The 24,037-nt window shown below is 51.0% G+C and overlaps 1 protein-coding gene across 2 annotated transcripts; it reads left to right on the plus strand.

Annotated features, from left to right (window-relative positions):
* Positions 1 to 1,176: 1,176 nt before the first annotated feature.
* CREBL2 (cAMP responsive element binding protein like 2) lies at positions 1,177 to 23,014 on the plus strand. Of its 2 annotated transcripts, none has more exons than XM_056115881.1 (4): positions 1,177 to 1,515; positions 15,115 to 15,312; positions 16,676 to 16,817; positions 19,905 to 23,014. In XM_056115881.1, exons 1-4 carry the CDS (start codon positions 1,501 to 1,503, stop codon positions 19,907 to 19,909), a joined length of 360 nt encoding a protein of 119 aa, XP_055971856.1. In that variant the 5' UTR covers positions 1,177 to 1,500; the 3' UTR covers positions 19,910 to 23,014. The 2 variants fall into 2 exon arrangements, with proteins under 2 accessions (XP_055971856.1, XP_055971847.1); XM_056115872.1 differs by having other exon boundaries at positions 1,178 to 1,515; positions 15,049 to 15,312.
* The last annotated feature ends 1,023 nt before the right edge of the window (positions 23,015 to 24,037 follow it).

Here is a 24,037-nt window from a genome sequence, read left to right on the forward strand (position 1 = left end):
GACCCCTAAAACCCAGGAATTCTACGTGGTGGGTTTGGGAAGGATTTAGGAAAGCACTTCGGCAGTCTTTGTCAACAGTGGCAGGGTCACCCTCTAGAAGGTGCAGGAACCAGCACAGCATCTTTGCCACGTTCTCAGTGGCCAAATTCAGGCTAACACCACCACAAAACTGCCTCTGCGCCACCAGGAAAATGAAGATGCTCGCTCTGCAGCGGCCTGACTGAGCTACCATTCACACACCCTAAGTCCCACTCGGAAAGGTCCGAGCCCGTGGCCTGTTTCCTTTAGTTTATTGGGAGTGCTGTGCCAGGTGTCACCAAATCCATTTTCCAACACGTTCATCACTCCGGAAAGAAGCCCAGCACCCAGGACCAATCGCTCCCCACTCAGCCCTGCACCCCGCCCCCAGGTCCCCAACCTCGGCTCCTGGCAACCCCTCACCCACTTGTCACTTGACCCACATAGCCGACTTGAGACATTTCCTTAGAAACGGGAGCTGGTCAGTGGCCCGAGAGCCTGATCAGGTCCCGAGGGCATCACGTGTTTGCCCCCTCCCCAGGTCCAATAATCACCCTGGCGTTTTCCTATTGGGACACCGAGGTTCGCTGGGCTATTTCTGCTTTCCCGGCCCTTAGGACTAACGCCTAATGCCTTATGCGATGAGAGACACTGGCGTTCAGGGTCTCCTGCGGACAAGATGCTTTCCTGGTTCAAGGCACTGCCGACCATACGGTAGCCCTGGCCGCTTTGGGGAGGAACAGCGAATTGTTTGCCCCCAAAGCCGCACCATGTGACGTTCTCGGCTGCTTTCTGCAACTTCTGGGTTCCCTCGGTCCATTCCCAGCCCGCCCCCCCTCCAAGGGGCGCCCCGAATCTTTCCCCGCGCGGCCCCCAGCCGTCCGCGCGCACCCCTGCCCCCCGGGTCGGGTCAGCAACCGCAGCGGCCCGCGCGCTCGGGGCCAATCGCAGCTTCGCCTCCCGCCTGGCCCCGCCTCCCCAGGGCCCCGCCTCCGCGGCGCGCGCCGGGCCGGAGGCAAAAAACAGACGCGCGGCCGAGGCCGTGTGGACATTGTAGTTCTCGCGGGCTCCGGCCGCGCAGGCGCCCGCGGGGAGCGGAACTACAATTCCCAGCAGGCCGCGCGGCTACGGCAGCCGCGGGGGCCATTCCGCGTGCCGCTTCCCCGCCCACCCCGGCCGTCCGGGCGGCTCTCCAGGGCGTCTGTAAACACACCCCGAGACTGTCATGGACGGGGAGGAGGAGGCGGCGGCGGCCCGGGGTGGCGTTCGGGGCCGCCTCCCGGCTCCGCTCTGCCTCTCCTGAGCGGGTCCCTAGTCCCCGTGACTGTGGCATCAAGGCAAAGCCAAGGGTTAGGCGAGAGGAGGAGGCAGTCAGGACCACATCCCCCTTCTCCCCCCCTCCCCCCCACCCCGCACCCCGGGGCGGGGGCCGGGCCAGGGCAGGGGGAGGGCGCGCCCGGCCACCCCGGCCTGCCCGCCGAGATGGATGACAGTAAGGTAAGTCCCGAGGTTGGCCACGCCGCCGCCTGCTTGCCGCTCAGTGCGGGTCCCGCCGCCCCGCACCGCCGACACACCTGCCCAGACATCCCTGCGCCTCTCCACTTCTGCTGGCCCCCGTGGTACCCACCCGGGAACCCGGGGGGAGGGGGCGCCCCCGCCGCCCCCGCGCCTTCCCACCCCACCCCGGGGTGAGCCTGTTTGTCCGCTTTTCCCAGCGCTGCAGACCACCGCGCTCCTTGGACTCGCCAACCCGCAGAAGTGAACGACCACTGACCTCTCACCACGGCCTGGCCCTCCCCCAGCTCTCCCCCGACACCCCGACCCCCGGGTGTGTGTGGGGGGGATGCTTAGCGAGTGTCCCCCACCCCCTGGACCGGCCCCGGTCCGTCCCCCCCGGCCGTTCCCGTGCTTCCGTCGGGCACCCTTGCTCAATGCCCCATTCATATCAGCAGTTCACTCCCCCTCGGAGCTATTTTCCTGTGGTTGGTTGGAACGCGCTGCTAAGCTCCTGTTGCTATTCGTCCAGAATGTGAAATCTAACCTCGGCTAGAGAGACTGCTCTGAAGGAGTGCATTGCTCCTGGCCCGGCTGCCTATTTCAAAGCCCAGCCCCTGGTCCCGAGCCCTAGCCCCTTCCTTGTTGAGAAGGTAACAGTATCTGTTCGTTGTATCTATACATAAACCATTCTTCTGCCTTTGTGGCTGTCACATCAGTGATCCTGAAGTAGGCATATGTAATGGGTATAGGGATAACTTATTGATGTTTTGGGCTGCTTAAAATTTGGACCTTTTAAAGGAATTAGACTTCTAGAATTTCCCTTTTTTTTTTAATGAAAAAAATAATTCACTCCTTGCCCACTTTCCAGAGAGTTTACTTCCCACAGTTTCTGGCATGGCCCCTGGAGGACCCTTTGCCTTTGTTTAGTCTCTTTCCTCTCCATCTGACCAGTAACTCTGTTCCAGAAAAAAAAAAAAAAGAAAGAAAAAAAAGAAAAGGAAATGATTTCCCATAATAGAGATTGCCAGGTTGATCTTTCCGTGTTGACTTTTAAAATTAAATCTAAATACTCTCGCCATTATTTTCCCCATAAAATAATGATGTGGCTATTTGATGATGCTAAATTACTTTTTTTTCTGTCGTCTCCCTGAGATTGTCAGTGTTTGGGACTTCCATGTCAGATGTTTCCCTTTCAAAACTCTGAAACATTTAATACATTTCTCAGAGTGTCCAGTAATCTCAAATAAGCCCAAGAAAAATATGTAAGATTCAGGGTTATTTTGCTTTCCCATAAAATCACATAGAGGTAATATCTTAAAGGACCAAACGGTAGTGGAGGGATGTTTAACATGTTACTGACTTGCCTGAAGGAGTGAGTGGAGTTCAGTTGTGGGGGGAGAGATAGGCTAGCCCCCGTTTCCAGTAAGCAAAGTGAAGTCAAATCTTCCTTTGAAATTTGTGGTTTCTGTGAGTGTTGAGAAACTAGCCGTTTCTTAAACCTTAATGATTAGGGACCAGAATATCAGTTTCCATTGCCTGCGGATGGCCAGCACCTCTGTGAAACACCCTACTTTCACTTTGAGCCCTTGTCATCGTTATTGCGGATGAGTAATATTTAAATGCCCCGGCTGGCAGCACCGGCTTCTCTTCCTCCTCAGGCCTTGGGAAAAAGCTTCGGGAAGCCCTGTGACCGCTCCCAGTCCTGGCTTCTCTGTACTCGGCCCTTGCTACCCCCCGCTCCACAGGTCGCGGGTGCCCCTCAGCCCTGCAGACTCACACACAAGACTCAGCTCTCCCGTGATGTCCCGCATGGGAGCAGAAGCCAGGTTCCGTCTCCCCTCTGGAGTGACGCTGGTGTGGGGGTCTGTGCCCATGAGCACAGGGAGATGGCACATTGTCAGCGAGGCCAGGGCAACAGCCGGAGGGAGCAGCAGGCAGGGCAGCAGTTAAGAGGCAGGACTGGCATGAGCCACTCAGGAAACTGGGAAGATTCGGAATCGTTTTCCTCGGGGGTGTGAATAGGTCAACCAAGCCCTTTCCACATTCTGCCTCCTGGACCCGATGTGAACGGGCCGCAGCACTGCCTCTGGGAATCTCGTCATGTGCCCAATCCAGTGTCCAGTATAACTGAAAGGGGACAGGGCTGAGCCAGGGGCCACGCTGCACTCAGATGCCCCGGAGGGGTCAGGCAGATTGTGCAGCCGGGAGAGAATTGGCCTCCCCAGCTCCCCAGGATGTGGCACCTTTTAAAAAATTCTCCTGATGTCTCTGGGCTTCATGAATTAGCGTGTTCCACTCAGCAAACCAGCCAGAGTGTACATCCCAGAGAAAGAGGGGAGACGAGAGCAAGGGACAGACGGGGCACCTCGAAGCCAGCCTGGGCGGAGAGCAGGGGGCAGCTCAGAGCTCTGTGGGGCTGCGGTCTATGGCACCACGCCCACAAAGCTTCCAGTTCGAGCCCAGCATTGTGTTTCACACCCACTGGGTGTCACCTCCCACGCAGGGGCTGGCTGGCATGACCCTGGGGTGCAGGAGAGAGTAGCTCCGTGTACCACTGGGGACAGCTTCTGTTTGCTCGCTCTAAGAAGGCAGATTTCCATGGGGGAATCGACCGTTTTTTTTCTGAAGGGGGCGATACGCCAAATTGGGGTGCCGCTGGCTCTCGCAAATACACAAGTTGGGGCTCAGAGTCCTTCTCATGCTTCCGTCCCTAGCTTTGATTTCCGGGCCCTAAGTATCCTGCAACCGGTGTTCTGGACGCTCATTTTGGTTCTCTTCACCCCGGGCCAGTGAGTGATCTTTAGTCACTGGCCCGCAGGTGCACGAAGGTTCAAAACCACTGATCTGCAGCTGCGTTTACACCTGACCTGCCCCCCTCCCCCCTTTAGCTTGGCCTCCAGGTGGAACGGGGCAAGGAGAGACGGCACCAGGGAACTCAAGCTCTGTCCTTAGTGGTTTGGCAGTGTGAGATTCTGAGAAAGGAAAGAGTTTCAGAGAGGGAAAGGGGGCTCCATCACATACTTCCCCCCCCAAAAAAAATGGTTAAGTGCAGTGAGTAGTGAAAAAGCAGGTAGTGGACTCAGAAAAACTGTAGGAACCCAGCAAGGGATGGTGACCAAGTGATAGAGACCAAAGCTGAAATGTAGGGGTTGAGGAGGGAAAGCGAACACTAAGGCCAGACCTCGCCTTACCAAGCCAGGTATTTACCAGTTCTGGGCATTGCTGAAATATATGGACTGTGATATGTAGATGAACTAACTGGGACCAGGGATGTGACTCAGTGGCAGTGCCCTTGCTTCATGTGTGAGGCCCTGGCTTTGATCCCTGGAACTGCAAAAAAAAAAATTTTTTTTTATGCTATTATGTCAAATAATAATAGCTCCAAAGGAGGGAGGTGTCAACCTTCTCATCCTCATCTTCATCTTCTTTCACTTTATCTCCTGCTTAATTTGTTTCCTCTGTTGACTAGAAAAACTGGCAGAAAGGTTAGCAGCAGGAAAATGTGATCAGCCATTCTCTGAAGATGTGGTGAATACAGCCCCTCGGACAGAGCTGTGAGGTCCTCGGGGACCAGGGCACCAGAGGAAAGCGCAGTTCTGGGGCCGAAGCGTTGGTCCAGCACGGAAGACGTTTGCCTTGCACGCAGCCGACCTGGGTTCGGTCTCCGGAATTCCATATGGTTCAACAAGCACCACCAGGCGTGCTCCCTGAGTGCAGAGCCAGGAGTAGCCCCTGAGCACTGCCAGATGTGACCCAAAAACAAAACAATAATTAAAAAAAGAAAAAGTGCAGCTGCTTGTATTATCTTTAAAGTCGCCAAGAGCATGGCTGGGTTCCTCCCCGGCTCTCTGTAATTAATGGGGGAGAGCTTCTGAATGGGTGTTGGGGAGAAGAGAAGGCCGGGCTCTCTGCTCATTTGCCCTCTGGGGGCCAGTGCTGCAGTCACTCGGTGAAGGTGACAGTCCTCTGCTTAACAGCTTGAGAAGCTTTTAGGATTTGCTCTGAGAATTAGACTCTAGGATTTAAGTCAGTTTACAAAAGGGGTTTTAATGATCAGAGTTCTTGGTCGGTTTTTCAGATTTCATATCCCTTTACCGAGTATTTTTACAACCTCTGTAAGTCGTTTTCCGTGATAACAATTTAGATGTATTTCAAAATATTATTAGTTTTTCTTTCCATGTGATTTCTTTTTTGAGAGAGGGGGGTAGTTGGGGGCCACACCCAGCTGTCGTTGGGGCTCCCTCCTGCATCTGTGCTCAGGGCTCACTCCTGCCCATCCTTAGGACCATATGTGGCACCTGAGATTGGGCCTGTTTCAACCACATGCAAGGCAACGGCCTAACCCTCTGGACTTGCTCCAGCCCCACCGGGCCAGGTTGCAAAGTAGAAAATACAGTTTTGTCCCTAAGGGGCTCCCACTGCTTGGAGGGGACAGAAACAAAGTATGTGAGGCCACCAAAAACAAACAAGCCGTGTTACACAAATGCAGTGGGCTGGCTGCGTGTGTTCCAGAAACTTGAAGAAGACAAATGACAGTGTGGGCAGAATATGGGTGAGAGCTTTGGAGAGGGAGGGCCAGGACTGAGGGGTCCTGTCATAGACGAGCATTGGATTTGTCCTCTGGGATGGAAGGGGTACGGGGGGAGCAGAAGGAGAAATGCACCCCTGGGTAGGGCATCTAGTATGAGATTGACTTGACGAGGGAGAGTCTGGATGTATTGGGTAGCACTGCACTGTCCTCCCGTTCATCGGTTTGCTCGAGCGGGCCCAGTAACATTTCCCTTGTGAGACTTGTTGTTACTGTGTTTAGCATATCGAATACGTCTTGGGGAGCTTGCCAGGCGTTGCGGTGCAGGCAAGATACTCTCACCGGGCTTGCCGGGCTCTCTGAGAGAATCAAACCCAGGTTGGCCGGGCTGGCCGAGTGCAAGGCAAACGCCCTACCACTGTGCTATCGCTTCAGCCCTTGAATGTATTGGGTAAATACCTAAAAATACCTCCCCGTCCTAATCCCTGGAACCAAACAATATCGCCTCATACAGGGAATAGTCCCTGGAAAAGAGTGAATTATCGTCTCGTACCTGAAGGAGATGTGACCGGTCTTTCGACTGGGAGAGGAGGAGTTCATCCCGGATTATTTGGGCAGACCCAAAAGCCAGCTCTTCCTACCAGGGTCCGTGGGATACCGCCAGGGCAGGGACTGGGGGCTTCAGACAGGGACTGTGCTCCACATTCTGGAGGAGGCAAAGGGAGGGTTCTCCCTGGGGCCTCCAGAGAATGGGCAGCCCCAGGAACCGCTGGCCTCTGGCAGAGAGGGAACAAATACACTTCTCTGGTCCTTGTGGCTCAGCCGCAGGAAACTCACGCAGGTTCACACGGTGAGTGACTCACAAGTGTGCATCCCTGTGAAGAAGGAGGTCACTCAGTGGCCTGGGGACAGGGTACGCTGCCCACCCCCAACTCCCCCACTGACCCCTTTGTCTCGATAACAATGTCCCAGAGTCTCCGGGTCCTCGGCCACAGTGGGTAAAACGTGAGTAACTAGTTGTGGAGTAAAAGGTTTCACCTCCCACCCCAGAAGGTGCGCCAGTTTTTGCCTCTCCCTAAGTGGCATGAAGTGACGTGTGATGCTGTGATTCCCCAAGCCGTCCGTGGCCGCTGCACTTTCTGTACACCCCAATGTAGCCCCGAACCCAGGCACCGATCACGATCACGATCATCCTGTTGTTTGTTGATTGCTTCGAGCAGGCCCCAGTAACGTCTCCTTCATCCTAGCCCTGAGATTTTTTAAAAGGTGCCATATTCAAGGCTCTTTCAGGTTTAGGAGAATGAGACCCATCATTGTCACTGGTATTTGGCATATTGGGTACGCCACGGGGAGTTTGCAAGACTCTGCTGTGTGGGCAAGTTACATTCGGTAGCCTGCCAGGTTGTCTAAAGTAAGAATGAGATAATAAGATCTCACCCAGGCGCTGTGGTTGTTTATTTCTATAAAGCTGGGAGGAAAGTGGCCCAAGAATAGCCCACTGCCCCTGTCCCCCCAGCAGGAGGGCCCCGTGGGTCGGGAGCTGCACTCAGGCACACTCAGCCCGTTCTGGACGGTTTTGTTAATGCCGCCTCTGTCTGGAATGGCTGGCTTAGGTGTGGCGAGCATAGGCTAAGTCCAGGAATGGTTCTGAATTGTTGAGCGCATCGTGGCCAGAGAGACGGCTCAGTGGCTGAGCGCACGGCCCCTCGCTCCCACTCCTGATGACACTGGGGATCGGACCAGGGTCGGGCACAGGCAAGGCAGGCACCGGAACCCCTGTCCCCGCTCTCCGGCCCTCGGAGTTCTTGATCCAGTCATCTGGTCGCTGGGCATATAGGTTGGCCTCACGTCCGGGCTATTGAGTAATGCTGCCTTGCACATAGGGGTGCAAATAGCATTTTGAGTTTGTGTTTTTATATCCTTTAGCAAAATCCTGAGTCGTTATCACGAAGCGTATCGTTATCACTAGGACGTATATGGTACTTTCATTTTTAGTGTTTATAAGGGATGTGCTGTTTTCCCTGGTGGCTGCAGGGATTTCCAATCCCCACCCCACCCCGCCCACGGTGCGCCTACGCCTTTTCCTCCATTCCTGTGGGTGCAGGCTCTCCTCACAGGTGTGCGCTGGCATCACTGTCGCTTCCTCACCTGTACGTGACGTTGAGGGTCTCTCCATATGCCTTCGCACCCTCGGCCTGTCTTCACTGGACATGTGTCCATTCAGGTCTTGGGCTCATTTTCTGCCTGATTTTGTTTCGGAGACAGACCTGGTGGTGCTCAGGGCTTACTCCTGGTGGTACTGGGGAACCAGACAGGTTTTTAGGGATGAGACAGGGATCCCCCTGAGGCCAGGCAAATGCCACAAATCTTGTCCTAGCACTCCAGTCTTCTTTGTTGTTTCTGGTTTGGGGACCGCACCCGGTGCTGCTCAAGGGTTACTCCTGGCCCTGCACTCAGGGATCACTCCTGGTGGTGCTCGGGGAACCAGATGGGATGCTGGGGGTCGAACCCGGGTGAGTAGGGTGCAAGGCAAGTGCCTTTCCTGCTGTACTATCCCTCCAGCCCCTCTCCAGACTTCTTTTGCCTGCATTTTATCATTACTTTGCTTGGATTTTTGCTTTTTGCTTAAAAAAAAAAATAAGCCAAGTGAGTTCTTTATTTTGGATATCATTCCTTAGTTGGACGTATGATGTGCAAATAATCTCCTAATTGCTAGGTTTTCTTTTTGATATGGGGGAGTTTCTTTTGTTGCGTGAAAGCTTTTGGTGTTTGTTCTCTGCTGGTTGGGTGCTCAGCACAACACTTCACCCGGCTGAGCGCACCAGCCACCCATGGAACCCGAGAGACAAAGCTGTCCTTTCCCTCTTTCCACTCTTACAGCTTTTTGTTGAAAATCAGTGGAAAGACATATTTTTGGCTTTCTCAGTTCTCTTCCATTGATCCATATGTCCCAGTTCCACGCTACCTGGTTTCTGTAGCTGTCTAATACATTTTGAAATCAGAGATTGAGTCCACTAACACACACACACACACACACACACATATACACCGAAGATTTTTTTATATGTGTTTGAGGGTTTTCTTGTTGATTCTGCAGAAGGACATCTGTGATTTTGCGAGGGTGGTGTTGAATACGGAGAGGTGAATACGTGGAGAATTTGCCCTTTGCTTTTTTGGGGGTCACACCCAGCGATGCTCAGGGGTTACTCCTGGCTCATGCACTCAGGAATTGCTCCTGGCGGTGCTCAGGGGACCATATGGGGTGTTGGGAATCGAACCTGTGTCGGCCGTGTTGGCCGCATGCAAGGCAAACGCCCTACCCGCTGTGCTATCGCTCCAGTCCGAGAATTTGCCCTTTGAACAAAACAAAGCTGCCTGGGCACTTCCAGCAAGGCCCTTATTCGTATACTTTGGTGTTCCATTTAATCTTGCAGTGAAGCTGCGTGGTTCTCAGCGCACACGTCTTGTGTTCTTTTGTTACATTTATTCCAGGGCATTTCACTCTCTTGGATGCCACTCTCAGCAGAATAGTTGCTGAACGCCCAGTTTTTCTAGAATAGAAGCGCAACTGATTTTCACTCCTTTGTGTCTTGAGGAGTTTTATTCATTTCATCTTCAGTGTCTAGTTTTTTGGAGTACAGTTTAGTTTGCTCCTCTTCTCTTCCTAGTTTCTTCAGGTGGGAAGTTTGGATTTTTCTTTAAGTCTTATTCCCTTTCGTGTAGTGTTTGTAGCTTCCTCCGAGTACTCTTCCGCTGCATATAACAATGTTTTGTCACTTGTGTTTTCCTTGTGATTCCATCTTTGACCTGTTACTTAGGAATGCTTGGCTGGTTTTTTTTTTTCTTTCGAATTTACTAACTAGCCATTACTGCATGCCAAGTTAGAATTATATGACACATTCCAGTGTTCACTTTCTAAAAATAATGACCTCTAGCCTATTTGTCTCAGAGGAGGAAGCATTAAAAACAGGGACCTAATGGAAAAGTAGGAACTTTGCTCTCATTTACATATAACAAACTAACATTTTAAAAAATATAATGAAGACAGACTTACCTCAAAATCCTTACTGAAATCTAATTTTTAGTAGCCTACCTAAGTGAAGTAAGTTCTCTGTGGAAAATTTAAAAATCAAGGGCTGGAGAGATAGTACAGCAGATAGGACAGCGGCCAAGCCAAGTTGGATCCCCCCTGCCCCACCACCAGGAGTGATCCTTGGGTACAGAGCCAGGACTAGACTCTGAGGACAACTGGGTTTGGCCCAAAATTTAAAAAAAAAATTGCAAGGGGGAGGGAGGGAACTGGACAGGGGCCTCCCTTAGTGGTGCTCAGCTCTTATCTTACTCCTGATTCTGTGCTCAAGGGTCACTCCTGTTGAGGCTCAGGAGGAGCCCTTTTGGGTGCTGGGGATCGGACTCAGGTTGGCTGCATGCAAGGCAGATGCCCTGCTCACTCTGCCATGGCTCTGACCCCCAAAACTGCTGTTTCCTAGGGGCTATAGAGATAGTACAGTGGGTAGCGCACTTGCCTGGCATGTGGCCAACCTGGGTTCCATCCACAGCATCCCGTGTGGTCCCCCGAGCACCACCAGGAGTAAGCAGCACCAGGTGTAGCCTCCCCTCCCCCCAAAAAGAAAATGACCCGTTTCTAAAAACAGCTATTCAAATTTACATGCATTTGAGGTGATAGCTTCGAAGGCTGTGTGCATGCTGTACATGCAGTGACCTGGCATGAATTCTTGGTACTGCATGGTCCCCTGAATCCGATGGGGCGGGGGTGGGGGGCAACCCCCCACAGACACACACACCCCTTCTGCTCCACCCCAAGTAAATTTTCACGGGGCTCTTTGTCAACAGAAATTGAATTATAGAACAGGAAGAGACTGATTGGGGGTCCTTTATGTGGTTTTGTGTCGGCCCTACCAGAACTTGCTGTTTTGCACCTTCTCAGCAGTGCTTGGGTTGCTCATGGGACCTTGGTGGCGCCAGGGATGAAACCCTGGCTGCCTGCAGGTCGCGCATATTCCTTGGTTGAGGTCTCTAGCCCCGCGTCAGGACTTCTCTAACCCCACTTCTATGCTTCCTCACAGAAGAGACAGGAGGAGAGGCCAAGGGGCAATGCAGTTATCACTGAGTCTGTGAGAACTCTGTGAAATGTTGCTAAGAATGACTTTTTGGCCCCAAGATATTTAAGGAATTTGTGAGTTTGATTTTCAGTTTCTGGTTCCCAGTTTCTAATGAACTTCCCCTCTCCGACACCCAGGGCCTCTGTCTCGATGGAACACACCGCGAGGCCAACTTTTATACCAGCCTCCAGGCGGGGAGCCCCATTTTCCTTCCAGAGTAGGCATAAGCTCCATAATCCTGGGATCTGCTTGGATCTGGACTATTGGCACATCCATCAGTTGGAAGCTGGCACCAGAAGCAGACACTTCGGTCTGTGACTGAGGGAGAACCAGGCTAGAGCAGAGGTGTCACAGAGTTTCAAGTATCATTTTTATAGGCGATGATAGGAAATGGCAGAAACCTGCCTTCATTGACGGTGCCGTGCTAATAGAGAAAAGGAGAGCGGGGATAAAATAGGTCCAATTTCAATATTTTGCTATCATAAAGACTAAACAGAGAAAAATAAAGATTTTCACCATAAAAAAATTGAAAAAAAAATTTTAAATGTTTTATAAAAAAAAAAAAAAGACTAAACAGAGAGTTTTTAACTCTTCTGATTTTGTGGCCGCGCTCAGCTTATTTCAGAAACCAGTGAAGTCTGTGGAGTACACTGTGTTCTCTTGCTGGCTGCTGCGAGTAGCCACCCTGAATTAATTAGAAGCAGCAGTGACGGTGTTGTGTAAGAGTGCTGTGTGATTGGTGACTCATTTTACAACACGAAGAATGTATGCGATCACTATTGATTTCATGATTGACATGAGTTACTGCTGCAAAAACATTGCTTTTTAAAAACTGCAGTAGGGGGCTGGTGCCATAGTACAGTGGGTAGGGAGCTTCCCTTGCACACAGCTGACCCGAGTTTGATCCCGGGAACCCCATATGGCCCCCCGAGCACCGCCAGGGGTGATTCCTGAGTACAGAGCCCCAAGAAACCCCTGAGCATTTCTGGGTGTGGCCTCAAGCCTCCCCCCCCAAAAAAAAACTGTAATCATAGCCAGTGTACTTTGTTTTAACATAGGGTGATTTCATAATATTTCAGTTGTACAGCTGATATGATCTATGCATAATTTAAATTGTAGCCCGCAGTAATATTCAAATCCTCTGGTCATTCTATGACAGCAGAATCAAAGGTTTGGCTCTAGGGCAAATTTCCTGACTTGTGTGTGACCCTGTTAGAGAACAGGCACTGTGTGAGTGGAGGAGTGAGCTCTGTGAGGTCGGTCCTGGGGAACTTCCCGCCAACCTGGGAGTCTTGTCCAAGCAGCCAGCTCGTAAGTGATGGCGGCAGGGAGAGATGCTTGTTTGGGCCTCGGCTCTGAGCCGAGAAAGTAGCTTCTCTAGCATCCCACAGTGTGGTGGCCCCGGCTGGACCTTGAAGGTCCTGGACATCAGTTGTGGAGAGTGTGAGTGGGGGGTGCAAAGGCGGGAATCAGTGTTTGGGAGACAAAGGAAGGTTGGCCTCCTTTCAGTCTTGTGACCTGGGAAGGCATCGATATTTTTTCCCCTAGTGGTTTAACAAGAGTTTGGTAAATGTTTGCATTTTCGCTATTATTTGCAATTGCTTTAAATCCTCAGTAGCACTGTAGCACTATCCTCCCGTTGTTCATCGATTTGCTCGAGCGGGCCCAGTAACATCTCCATCGTGAGACTTGTTGTTACTGTGTTTGGCATATCGAATACGTCACGGGGAGCTTGCCAGGCTCTGCTGTGCGGGCGGGATACTCTCGGTAGCTTGTCGGGCTCTCCGAGAGGGGCAGAGAAAACAAACCCGGGTAGACCGGGTAGGGGTAGACCGCATGCAAGGCAAACGCCTTACCCGCTGTGCTATCGCTCAGGCCCTGGTAGTGATCCTTTTTGTTATGCTGAAGCAATAGTGTCTTTTCTTTTTTCCTTTTGAGTCACACCAGCAATGCTCAGGGGTTACTCCTGGCTCTGCATTTAGGAATTACTCCTGGTGGTGCTTGGGGGACCATATGGGATGCTGGGAATCAAACCTTGAAGAGCCCTGTGCTCCTCTTGACATTTTTCCTGCAGAGGAAGACAGAAAGTCAAAACAACATATTTCCCACACCTTTTTGGCCTTCCATTCCCCTTTTCAGAAAAAAAAAGTCAATCAGCAATCCCCCATGCCTTCTCTAATGGTGCAGAAGCACCTCTCAAATGCACCTGAGGCCTTTAGGACACTCCCCGGGTTCACACATTCGGGAAAATCCTGCTTCCGGCTAATAAGGACGGTGCCTTATAAAAAAAGGTTCCAAAAGCATGTTCCCCCAAAGCTTGTTTGTTAGAAAAATATTCCCCCCCCCCTTTCAGCGTGACTAAAGGACGTTGAGTTGATGGGTAAGTTCAGGTTCAGGTATTTAAAAATTCATGAGCTTTACTTTACTCCTATTGTATAAGAATTTGGGGAAATTCCAAAGCAAAACAATGAAGATTAATTTCCTTTGCCAGTTACCTAAAAGCTGTGCCTCTACAGGCAGACGAATAACAGGGCCATTGAAGACTTGTCTCCTGACCCCAGGTGGAGCCCTGCTGAGACAGACAGAGTTATAATTACAGGCTTCCGAAGGCGGGAGAGAATTATCCAGAAGATCCCGGGACTTCCTGTGTGTTTCTTTGGGCTCTACAGCTTTGAAAAGGGAATTTACAGCCAGATTACTACACACACACACACACACACACACACACACTCACACACACACACACACACACTCACACACTCACACATTTATACCGTTCTTAACTGTAAGGGTTTAAAAATCATTTTAAATATAGATGAGAAGATGCTATTGTCAAAGAAATTTTCACTGACTTGGTTTTGGGGCCCTGTACACCCTAGGTGCCAGGGGCTACTCCCAGCTGGCATGGTGCTTGAGCCTTTGCCTTTAGTGGTGCCCAAGGGACCATCTGGTCTTGGGGACTGAACCCAGGACCCCTTGTACAGAGCGTGCATGCCAACCCTTGGAGCTGCCCACCCTGCCATCGTTGGTTTTTATAAGCATCCTTCTTCTGTGTGTTTCCTCTGGCCTTTCCGAAACCCTGCTGAACTTAAAATTTTGAGTGTGTTTTTTTTTTCCAATTTGTCATTTTGTTGTAATTATTTTCTCAAGCCAAAAAAAAAATTTCTTCATCAACAAAACCATGCAGTCTTTTTTTTTAAAACCAGGTATATTATGGTTCATAATGTCCACTATTAAATTCTTTAAGATTTATGATAAAAGAGATAAGGAAAACTTAAATTTCTTCTCATCTTCCTGGCATCAAACATATCAGAAAAAATAAATAATGAAAAATTAAAAGATTGAATTTCAGAAAAATTTTTAAAAGGTTGAATTCAAAAAAATAAAAGGGTTGAATTTCAAATAAAAAAAAGTTGGATTAAGGTTAAATTTCAAGAGAATAAAAAAGAAAAAAAATGAAATTATTTCCATTTCCTTGGGAGTGGAGGCTATGACCCAAGAAGCCAGGCAGGGGCTGGAGCGATAGCACAGCAGGTAGGGCATTTGCCTTGCATGCAGCTGACACAGGTTCGATTCCCAGCATCCCTTATGGTCCCCCAAGCACCGCCAGGAGTAATTCCTGAGTACAGAACCAGGAGTAACCCCTGTGCATTGTCGGATGTGACCCAAAAAGCAAAAAAAAAAAAAAAAAAACAAGAGTCCAAGAAGCAGGCATTTTATGTCTGAGGCCCAGAGCTAAATCCCAGCCCCCCATAAACCCAAAAATGCAGCCTGGTACGGTCCCTACAAAATCATGGGGTGCCGTCCCGTGTGGCACTTAGTGGCTTCTGAGCACTCTAAGCTTCGCGTATTGAGTGTTGTCAATATTTTCTTCACGAACAGGCATCCATAACCACTTCCCTAAATCCAGAGCTAAGAGAGCCCAACAGCTGTTCTTTCTCGCTGAAGGTGGTTGGCGGCAAAGTGAAGAAGCCGGGCAAGCGCGGCCGGAAGCCGGCCAAAATCGACCTGAAGGCCAAGCTGGAGAGGAGCCGGCAGAGTGCCAGGGAGTGCCGGGCCCGGAAGAAGCTCAGGTACCAGTACCTGGAGGAGCTGGTGTCCAGTCGGGAGACGGCCATCTGCGGGCTCAGAGAGGAACTGGAAATGGTAAGTCACGGCAGGGGCAGGTTAGCAGGTGTCTGGCATCTGTGACCCCGCTGTATTGCCTGGCATTGCAGAAATAGGCCAGAAAACGTGAAATACCCATTTCCACAAGCCAGCTGACACGTGGGAGTGAATACGAATGGGTGAGCCAAGACTTAGATGAATGTACATTTTCTTTCACATGGCTGTTGGGAGCAAAACACCCGATACCATCCTGAGGGATTGTTCCCCACGGGAGTAAATGGACCCATCAGGCCGGCACAGCTGGGCCAAGGACTGTTCGAGTGGCCCCTGGCCTCCCCCACACCCTGTGAAATAAATAGTACTACGTGATTCTATCATGTAGTATAATTATGTATTATACGGTGGATATATTGTGTAACACATTTGGCTAACATATTGGCACATGAAAAAAAAATGTTACCTAGCAGTATGCATGGTGTGATCCTGTTTGTATTTAAACATTGATCACACATTCAGATTTCGGGGCATGACTGTTGTCTCGTGGAAGACTATGTAAAGGAGACTTGAAACCTTGTAACTGTGAGCCCGGGAGAAGGAAGACACAATCTTACAAAACTAGGACAGGCCTCCCCAGATTTTCAGATGAGCCTTGCAAGGTCTGAGATATCCACTGTCCCGTGGATATTGGTTGCATACTGAATCTGTGACTTATTTCTCATCTTCTGCGGTGTAAACCACGGAGGATATATGTCATCTTTAAACTGACCTGTCCTTGTATGTCCCCAAAGTCCAGAGAAGCGTGTCCCAGCCAGGAGCCGTGTGACCTGCTGTGGGCTCCCCGAGATAGCCCAAGGAGGGTCACGGGTGAAAATGGCATAAATGGGAAGGGAGGCCACAGCATGAGACAAGCGGGCCAGACAAGAGGGGCTTCTGGGAGGAAGCAGTGTGGGAAGGCCCGGGTTGAGAAAGGGCGAGAACATCTCATCTAGAACACACAGTCTGCTCGCTGGGAGTTTATCTTGTGAATGTTGATGAGCAGCAGAAAGGAAATCGCAAAAGAATGTACTTGGGGGAGTGGAAATAATTAGCAAAAAAAAAAAAAAGAAAAGAAAAAGAGGAGTTCTGATTAGTGGCTATCATGCAGAGAGCCTTTTAGCAGAGGTGGCTTTTGGGTGCTCAGGGCCCCCCCCAAGGGTGAGGCAGGGGGTGGGGGGGGGACACATGGCTTTCAAACACAGGTAGGGCTCTCTTCCCACCTGGGGGGGGTTTACAGGAAGGTACTCACAGGACGAATTGGGGGGCTCTATCCAAAGACAGGGGCTCTGTCTCTGTCCTGGTCCCCAGAGTACCCACTGGACTCTGGCTAGCAGGAGTTTCCTTAACTTGCTCTCCCGTGTTCCAGTACAAGCAGTGGTGCATCGCCATGGACCAAGGGAAGATCCCTTCCGAGATCAAAACTCTGCTCACCCTGGACGAGCCGCCCAAGCCCCAGCAGAGCACGAGCAGGCACACGAAGGCCGGCAAGACAGATGCGCACGGCAGCTGTGAGTGCAGCCCTGGCTCCTGCGAGCCCTCTTCCTGTCTGTCTGTCTGTCGCTCTGTCTGTCTGCTGGGGGCAGGGGGAGGGGGTGTTGGGCCATACCTGACGGTGCTCAGGGCTGACTCCTGGCTCTGTGTTCAGGCCTCAGTCACGGTGGGGCTCTGGGGATCCTCTGGAGTGCCAGTGATAGAACTGGGGCCGGCCGCGTGCACGGCCAACGCTTGAGCCCTTGTCATGTGTCTCCGGCCCGGGGTGCCTTAGAGTGAGTGTTGCTGTCCTTTGTCAAACCTCTCCTGAGAGATGGAAACCAGGGGCTTGAGACAGAGGAGACAAGCTGATCCTCAGTGACACGCATGGCAAGTTTATCCACCAGGCGCTGTGATTGCAGTAAAGTGAAATAGCGTTTGTACGGGAAATGGCATTCAAGATATTGAAATGCATTTCACGTGGGCTCTATAAAGAGCCACGAATACACGCATGCATACAATATCACATTTGAGTAGATTTAAGCCATGAATCAGATTCATTTTTCTAGTTGCTATTAGTAACAATTCCTCTTGTTTGTATTTGTATATGCATCTTACAAAGGCTTGCCTTTCATTCACTTAGAGTTGTCTTCAGTATTCCTCCAGTGTTTGTGTTACGGAATCACACTTCTCTCCATGCTACTGATTCGGGCTCAGGTCCCAGATGTGTGGTCACATCTGCCTTCCCCTGGGCGCCATTCTGACCTGCCCTGTTGAGACGCTTTCTTCCCGCCTCGGGAAGTTCACGTGGGCAGAGAATTCACCGCGCGTTAGGGCCTGAGAGACGGCCCCAAGGATGAAGTGCCGGCCCAGGGTGAATTCCCCTAGCACATATGGTCCCCGAGGAGGCACTGCCAGGGGTAACTGCAGGATGCCCCCCGCCCGCCCCCAGCACTACTGGATGTCACCCGCAAACAAAAGAACAGCAACGGCAGATCCCAAGTATTAAGGATTTTAATGTAACAAGTGAGAAACACTGTTTAGTCACAGCACACCACCCCCTGTCCCACCCTCCCAGATGGTTCATCTTTCTCCGGCCCTGCCTGTGCCGAATCTGCTTTCACTACGTTTACCTGTTCTGGGTGTTTCGTGAAGTGGGCTGAGGCCCGCATGGCTGTCCGCATCTGGGGTCAGGCCTCCGTTTCCTTATGACGCAGCCCACCCTGACACTTTATCTTGCCTGGAGAGTCCAGTCCAGGAGTGGGTGTGAAGGGCTTGATTGACTTTGTCTGCTGGCCAGTGATGGGGCGCTTCTTGACCTCTGCTTTTTGTGGCTGTCTGTGTTATCTTTTTCAAAGAAGTTCTGTTTGAATGTCTTTCCATGTTTTAAACCAGAAGTTCTCAAACTTATTTGCCGCTACCTCCCCCCCCCACCCCAGCTTTAGCAAACACACGGATCAGTGACCCCTGGAAAACTGTGTTCTTCAAGGGGACATATAGGACAAATAGAAATAGAACCACCTCCTGCTGGACCTGAAGCTATTGCTGCCTGCTGGGGTCATTGCAGGCGCCCCTCAAAGTGCACACGGTGGGATCACCCATTTGGGGACCTTCTGTTGTAAAATGGACTATGTTTCATTTTGCTGTTGAAAGTTCAGAGTTTAAGTTATATATTCTGGATATGTTTATCATAATAGTTCTCTCATCCAGTAGGTCACCTTCTCCCTCTTTCTTCCTTTCCCCCCCTCACTCTGTCTCCCGCCTCTGTCTGTCTGTCTGTCTCTCTGTTTTTATTTTTGTTTTTTGCTTTTGCACCATACCCAACAGTGCTCTCCGGGCTTACTCCTGTCTCTCCTCAGGTTCCCTCCTGGTGTGGCTCGGGGGAGCGTACGGGGTTCTGGGTCACTGTGTCCAAGGCAGATGCCCTGCTTGCTGTACTCTCTCTATGACCCCAATGTCTTCATTCTTTTGATAGTATCTTTTGATACACACACACACACACACACACACACACACACACACACACACACGCAAAACTTATACGGAATTGAAACGGTGACTCTTTGCTGACTTTTTTTTAAAAAATAAGATAATGTAAAAAAAAATTCACTATTGATGAGAATGTCATCACATTGAAATTCTGTGGGAAACAATATGATAGTTTCTAAAAAAAGAAAAAGAAACGTATCTTCCTCCCCCCAAAAAATAAATAAAAATAAGATAATGTTTGCCTTGGGCTGGAGCGATAGCACAGCGGGTAGGGCGTTCGCCTTGCACGCAGCCAACATGGCCGACCCAAGTTCGATTCCTCCGCCCCTCTCGGAGAGCCCGGCAAGCTACCGAGAGTATTCGATATGCCAGACACAGTAACAACAAAGTCTCCAATGGAGACGTTACTGGGCCCGCTCGAGCAAATCGACGATCAACGGGAGGGCCTTTACCTTTTACCTTACCTAATGTTTGCCTTAGGCTTAATTAAACTGATGAGGAAAGACAAACCTCTTCATTTTTCTTCCCCTCTGTATTTAAGAATAGCCTCTGTAGAGCCAGAGAGCTAGTACAATTGGTAGGAAATTTGCCCTGCTTGCGGCCGACCCTGGTTCAGCCCCCAGCACCCTGTATGGTCCCTTGAGCCCGCCAGATGTCATCCCTGAGTAGAACCAGTGGTAAGCCTGAGCACTTCCCAGTGTGGTCCCCCCAAAAGACCGAAACAAAAGAATGCCCTGTATATAGGCACAGAGTCAGCGGGCAGGGAATATGCCTTCAGACACGGGTAACTGAACTTCATTGTGCTTCACTGATCTTAAAACCGTTATTGAAGGGGCCAGAGGATAGTACAGCGGGGAGGGCATTTGCCTTGCCCGCGGCTGACCTGGCTTCGATCCCTGGCATCCCACATGGTCCCCCGAGCACTGCCAGGAGTAATTCCTGAGTGCAGAGCCAGGAGTAAGCACTGAGCATCGCCAGGTGTGACCCAAAAAGGGAAAAAAAAAGTTCTCAGAGTCGGGGTAACTCAAAGGCTGGCGTGCCCTCATGTCACCGGCCGTCCCGGGTTCTGGTCTGCAGATGATCCGCGGGGCATCAGCAAGGACAGCCTCACCTTGGGAGCTTTGGTCTGTTTTCAGGGTGAAGAGCTTGGACAGTGACGAGCCGAGGACCCAGGCCCGGCCTCAGATTCCTCTGGACGGCGCACGGCGAGATGGCGCGGCCGGCTCCCTTCCCTGCTGCTCGGCCCCTGCACCCACCGCTCCCAGCAGAACGCGCGCGCGTCCCACCAGCCCACAGAAAACTGACGGCCTTCGGGCTGCTGGTGTGGCCGTGCCACTCGTGGCATTGACTGTTGCAGCGCTTGAAAACGGGGGTAGAAAGAAAGGTGAAGGCTGTGTTTTCACACCCAAACGCCACACTGCTCTCTCGGTTAATTTATATTCCTCCCACGTGACCCATGTGATTGTACGTGTCTGTGCGCGAGGCTGCCTCCCGAGCTCCCAGCCTTCATGGACCTAATCTTTTTTTTTTTCTTTTTTTTTCTTTAGACTTACTTGAGTAATGTTTGTTTTCTGCATGAACCATGATTTCTCCGGTGAGCCATTCCAGCATAAGCTGTGACTATGTGTTTCAAATATATACATTTCTATTTTTATAGTCCATATGATACGCCTGTTTAAAAAAAAAATTTTTTTTTTGCACATGTTAACAGAATCCATCAGGAAAAACCCTGCAGACAGCCTCTAGCTAAAACTTCTGCCGCTGTCTTCCCAAACGATCTCTTAAAAGGCTGCCAAGGGCCTAAGCCCTACTTCCAGAATGATTCGGCAGATTTTATTTTTAAGCAAGAAGTCACCTGTAAGGCATTTCAGGAGCACGCGTCACCTTTTGCCGGCCCAGCGGTCTGGGTTTCTGGCGTACGCCTGCGTCTGTCTGTCTGTCTGTCTGTCTGCAGGCATGCTGAATGTTCGTACACATTTCCTCATGTACTCCACAAGTGGAGAGTTTTTCCCTCCAGAAAATAGGATTGAATCTAGCTGCTGAGATTGAGTTTCTGCCCGGAGAGGTCTGGAACCAAATGAGGCAAAAATTGCTGCTGGGCCTGGGCTGGAGCAATAGCACAGTGGGTAGGGTGTTTGCCTTGCACGCGGCCAACCCAGGTTCGATTCCCAGCATCCCATATGGTCCCCTGAGCACCACCAGGGGTGATTCCTGTGTGCAGAGCCAGGAGTAACCCCTGTGCATCACTGGGTGTGACCCAAAAAGCAAAAAAAAAAAAAAGAAATTGCTGCTGGGCCTGGGCTGGCTGTGCCGTGAGCAGAAGGCCGGGGCCCCTTCCCCAGGGCAGGTGCTGGGCACCCCCATGTGGAAAGGAGGCAGTGGGGTCCACAGGGCAGAGTAGTTCTCTGCAATGCCCCCTGTCACTGCGCCTGCCCCCCCCCCACTCTACATGTGTACTGGCGAGAAACAGAGTCCGCCCCCCCCAGAGGGTCTGTGCCAGGCCCCTTCCTTACCCCCCACCCCCAATCTGCCCTTCTCTCCCCTCTTTCTCGGAGTTGGGTCAGGAGTCGCGTTCTCTGTGGCTGCTCGATTGTCATTGTCTTTTGGGAGGATGAAGCCAAACCTTTGGCACCCAAACAGACCCTGCTCTGTTCCAAACTGGCAGCCTAAGGGGGGGGGGGGGGGCTTGTGGCAGCCAGGAGGTGGGCCGGGAGAGGGACCTCAGTTGCGGGATTAAGTTCTTTCCCCTCCTCTGGGGCCCCGCGCTCGCGTGTGGGTGAAGCACCTCAGCCCGCGTGGGTCCCGGTCTCTCTCCTCGGGCTCGACCGTGTGACTACTGATAAACCACTAGCCCGGCCCGCCAGCCCCTCTGTGTTGGGGTGTCAGGGGTATTTAACGCCTCTCCTGAGGATACAGATACGGAGAGATGAAAGCTTGCGGCTGCTCAGGCCTTCCGAATGTAAGTGTTTTTCTCCAAGACAGTGTTCAAGATTGTACTGGGTATGTTTTTGCCACCGGGTCTCCTCGAATGTCTATTTTTTCACTCTGCAAAACAACCCAAGACTTACTCTGTGTTGCTCTGCCCGGTCCCCTCTGAATCCTGCACACACACACACACACACACACACACACACACACACACACACCCAAGTTGTTTTCAAACCCAACATTCCGAAGTGAACGTGGCTCACCAGTGCGCCGTCTCGGTGCCCGACCGCCAAGGGCTGCTTCTCTGCTCCTCACGTTCTGTGACAAGAGCCCTTCGAGTTCCTCCCCACCCCCGTTATCTCTGTTAGAACAACAGTGACTTTATCCTCAGGCCGAGGAGGTGCAATTCTGAGTGAAATGGAGTTACAGTGGCTTGGAGTTCGTTCCTGAAAGCCATCCGCCCGGCATTTGGGAACAGATCCAGCCAAGAGACAGTTCCTTGGTCTCGAAAAAGGACTGTTGGGAATGCTCTGGGCCTTGTGCTGGCCACATGCTGGGGCCACATGAAGCCTGTTAATGAATGTCCCTGGTTCCAACCGTGGGAGCCTGTCTCTCCCCAGGCCACTAGCTCTCACAGGCCCGGGAACAGCAGGCCGTGGGCCGCGAACCCTTGGATCCGGCTGTTTCCCTCACTCTTTTGAGTAAACAGCAATTTTTTTTTTTGTTTTTCCTTCTTTCTCCCCCAAAGAAAGGCAAGGGGGGAAATAGAGTTGTGTATTTAGACTGCCGCATTGTGTTACTAATTTAGCACAGGCCTGCTGTATATTAGAGAACTGAATCTAATAAAGAATAAGTTTGACCCAGTCAGGTTTTAGGATATAATTGATATAATTTTAGGATAGAATTTTGAAGTCGTTCTCCTATTTTATCTCAGATCTTTAGGTACCTAAATCAGAACCTGTCTGACTGCAGCAAATGCCTATCACTTTTACCAGCTCGTTGACAGTATTTAGCAGTATCATCATCTAGCATTTTACTTATCATCTTTGAATTATGATAGAATTGATTTGGCTCACTACAAAAAGTACAGCTTTAAACTGGACTTCCTTTAGTTCAAATGAGGGCAAAGAAAATCGAAAACCAGAGCGCTATATTTCACAAGAAATCAGTTGCATATTATCAGTGACATACTTAGTTTTCAAAGAGAGGAAGATGACCAAGAACCCACATCGCATTTGGGGGGCATCGAAGGAATTTTTCTTTATGTGAAGAGCGTTGTATAATTATATTTTTATGAAAATAAAAGATCTTCACCAGAGAGGTTTCCGGTTGTCTGTTTCATGTCTCTGAGCTGGGGGGTTGGGGGGAGTGAGAGACTGGGCAGGGGTCTTCCCGAGTAGAGGTCCTCATCCTGTTAAAAAAATGAGGGGCTGGAGTGATAGCACAGCGGATAGGGCGTTTGTCTTGCATGCAGCCAACACGGCCAACACAGGTTCGATTCCCAGCACCCCTGAGCGCCGCCAGGAGCAATTCCTGAGTGCATGAGCCAGGAGTAACCCCTGAGCATCGCTGGGTGTGAACCAAAAACGAAAACCCCCCCCAAAAAAAAACGGGGTTGGGGGCATGGTGGAGGATAATTTACACTTATTGGTAGGCAATTAGGGGTTCTAAGAAACTGATTCCTAGGGGCTGGAGCGATAGCCCAGCAGGTAGGGGCAGGTAGGGCGTTTGCCTTGCATGAGGCTGACAGGGTTAGATTCCCAGCATCCCATATGGTCCCCCGAGCACTGCCAGGAATAATTTCTGAGTACAGAGCCAGGAGTAACCCCTGAGCATTGCTGGGTTTGACCCAAAAAGAAAAAAACGGAAACTGATTCCTAAATTTACTTAGCTGGAATCCTACTCTGTGGCCGTGTGGCAATCTTTTTAGCTACGCCATTATTTATTTACTTATTTGTTTTGCTTTTTGGGTCACACCCGGGGTTACTTCCAGCTCTGCACTCAGGAGTTACTCCTGGTGGTGCTCAGGGGACCATATGGGATGCTGGGAATTGAACCCGGGTTGGCCGCGTGCAAGGCAAACGCCCTACTCGCTATGCTATCGCTCTAGCCCCATACGTCATTATTTTTATCCCTGTAATAGTACAGTTTGTTGCACTCTCCCTTTCCATTTTCTCTCCTTCCCCACCCCCAACTTTTCCTTTTCAAAGCCAAATAGCCTTCTAGTAATTAGGCTAATTTGAAGAACAATTAGTGTCCCTGCTGGCCGCAGTCCCGAGGAGGCTCGGGTTGGCTCTAGGTAATTTGGTTTTCTCCTTTCCCGAGGCAGCCGGCATCTCTC

Source organism: Sorex fumeus, unplaced genomic scaffold, assembly GCF_029834395.1.
Source record: "Sorex fumeus unplaced genomic scaffold, SorFum_2.1 ptg000003l, whole genome shotgun sequence".
In the NCBI taxonomy this organism is placed as follows: Eukaryota; Metazoa; Chordata; class Mammalia; order Eulipotyphla; family Soricidae; genus Sorex; species Sorex fumeus.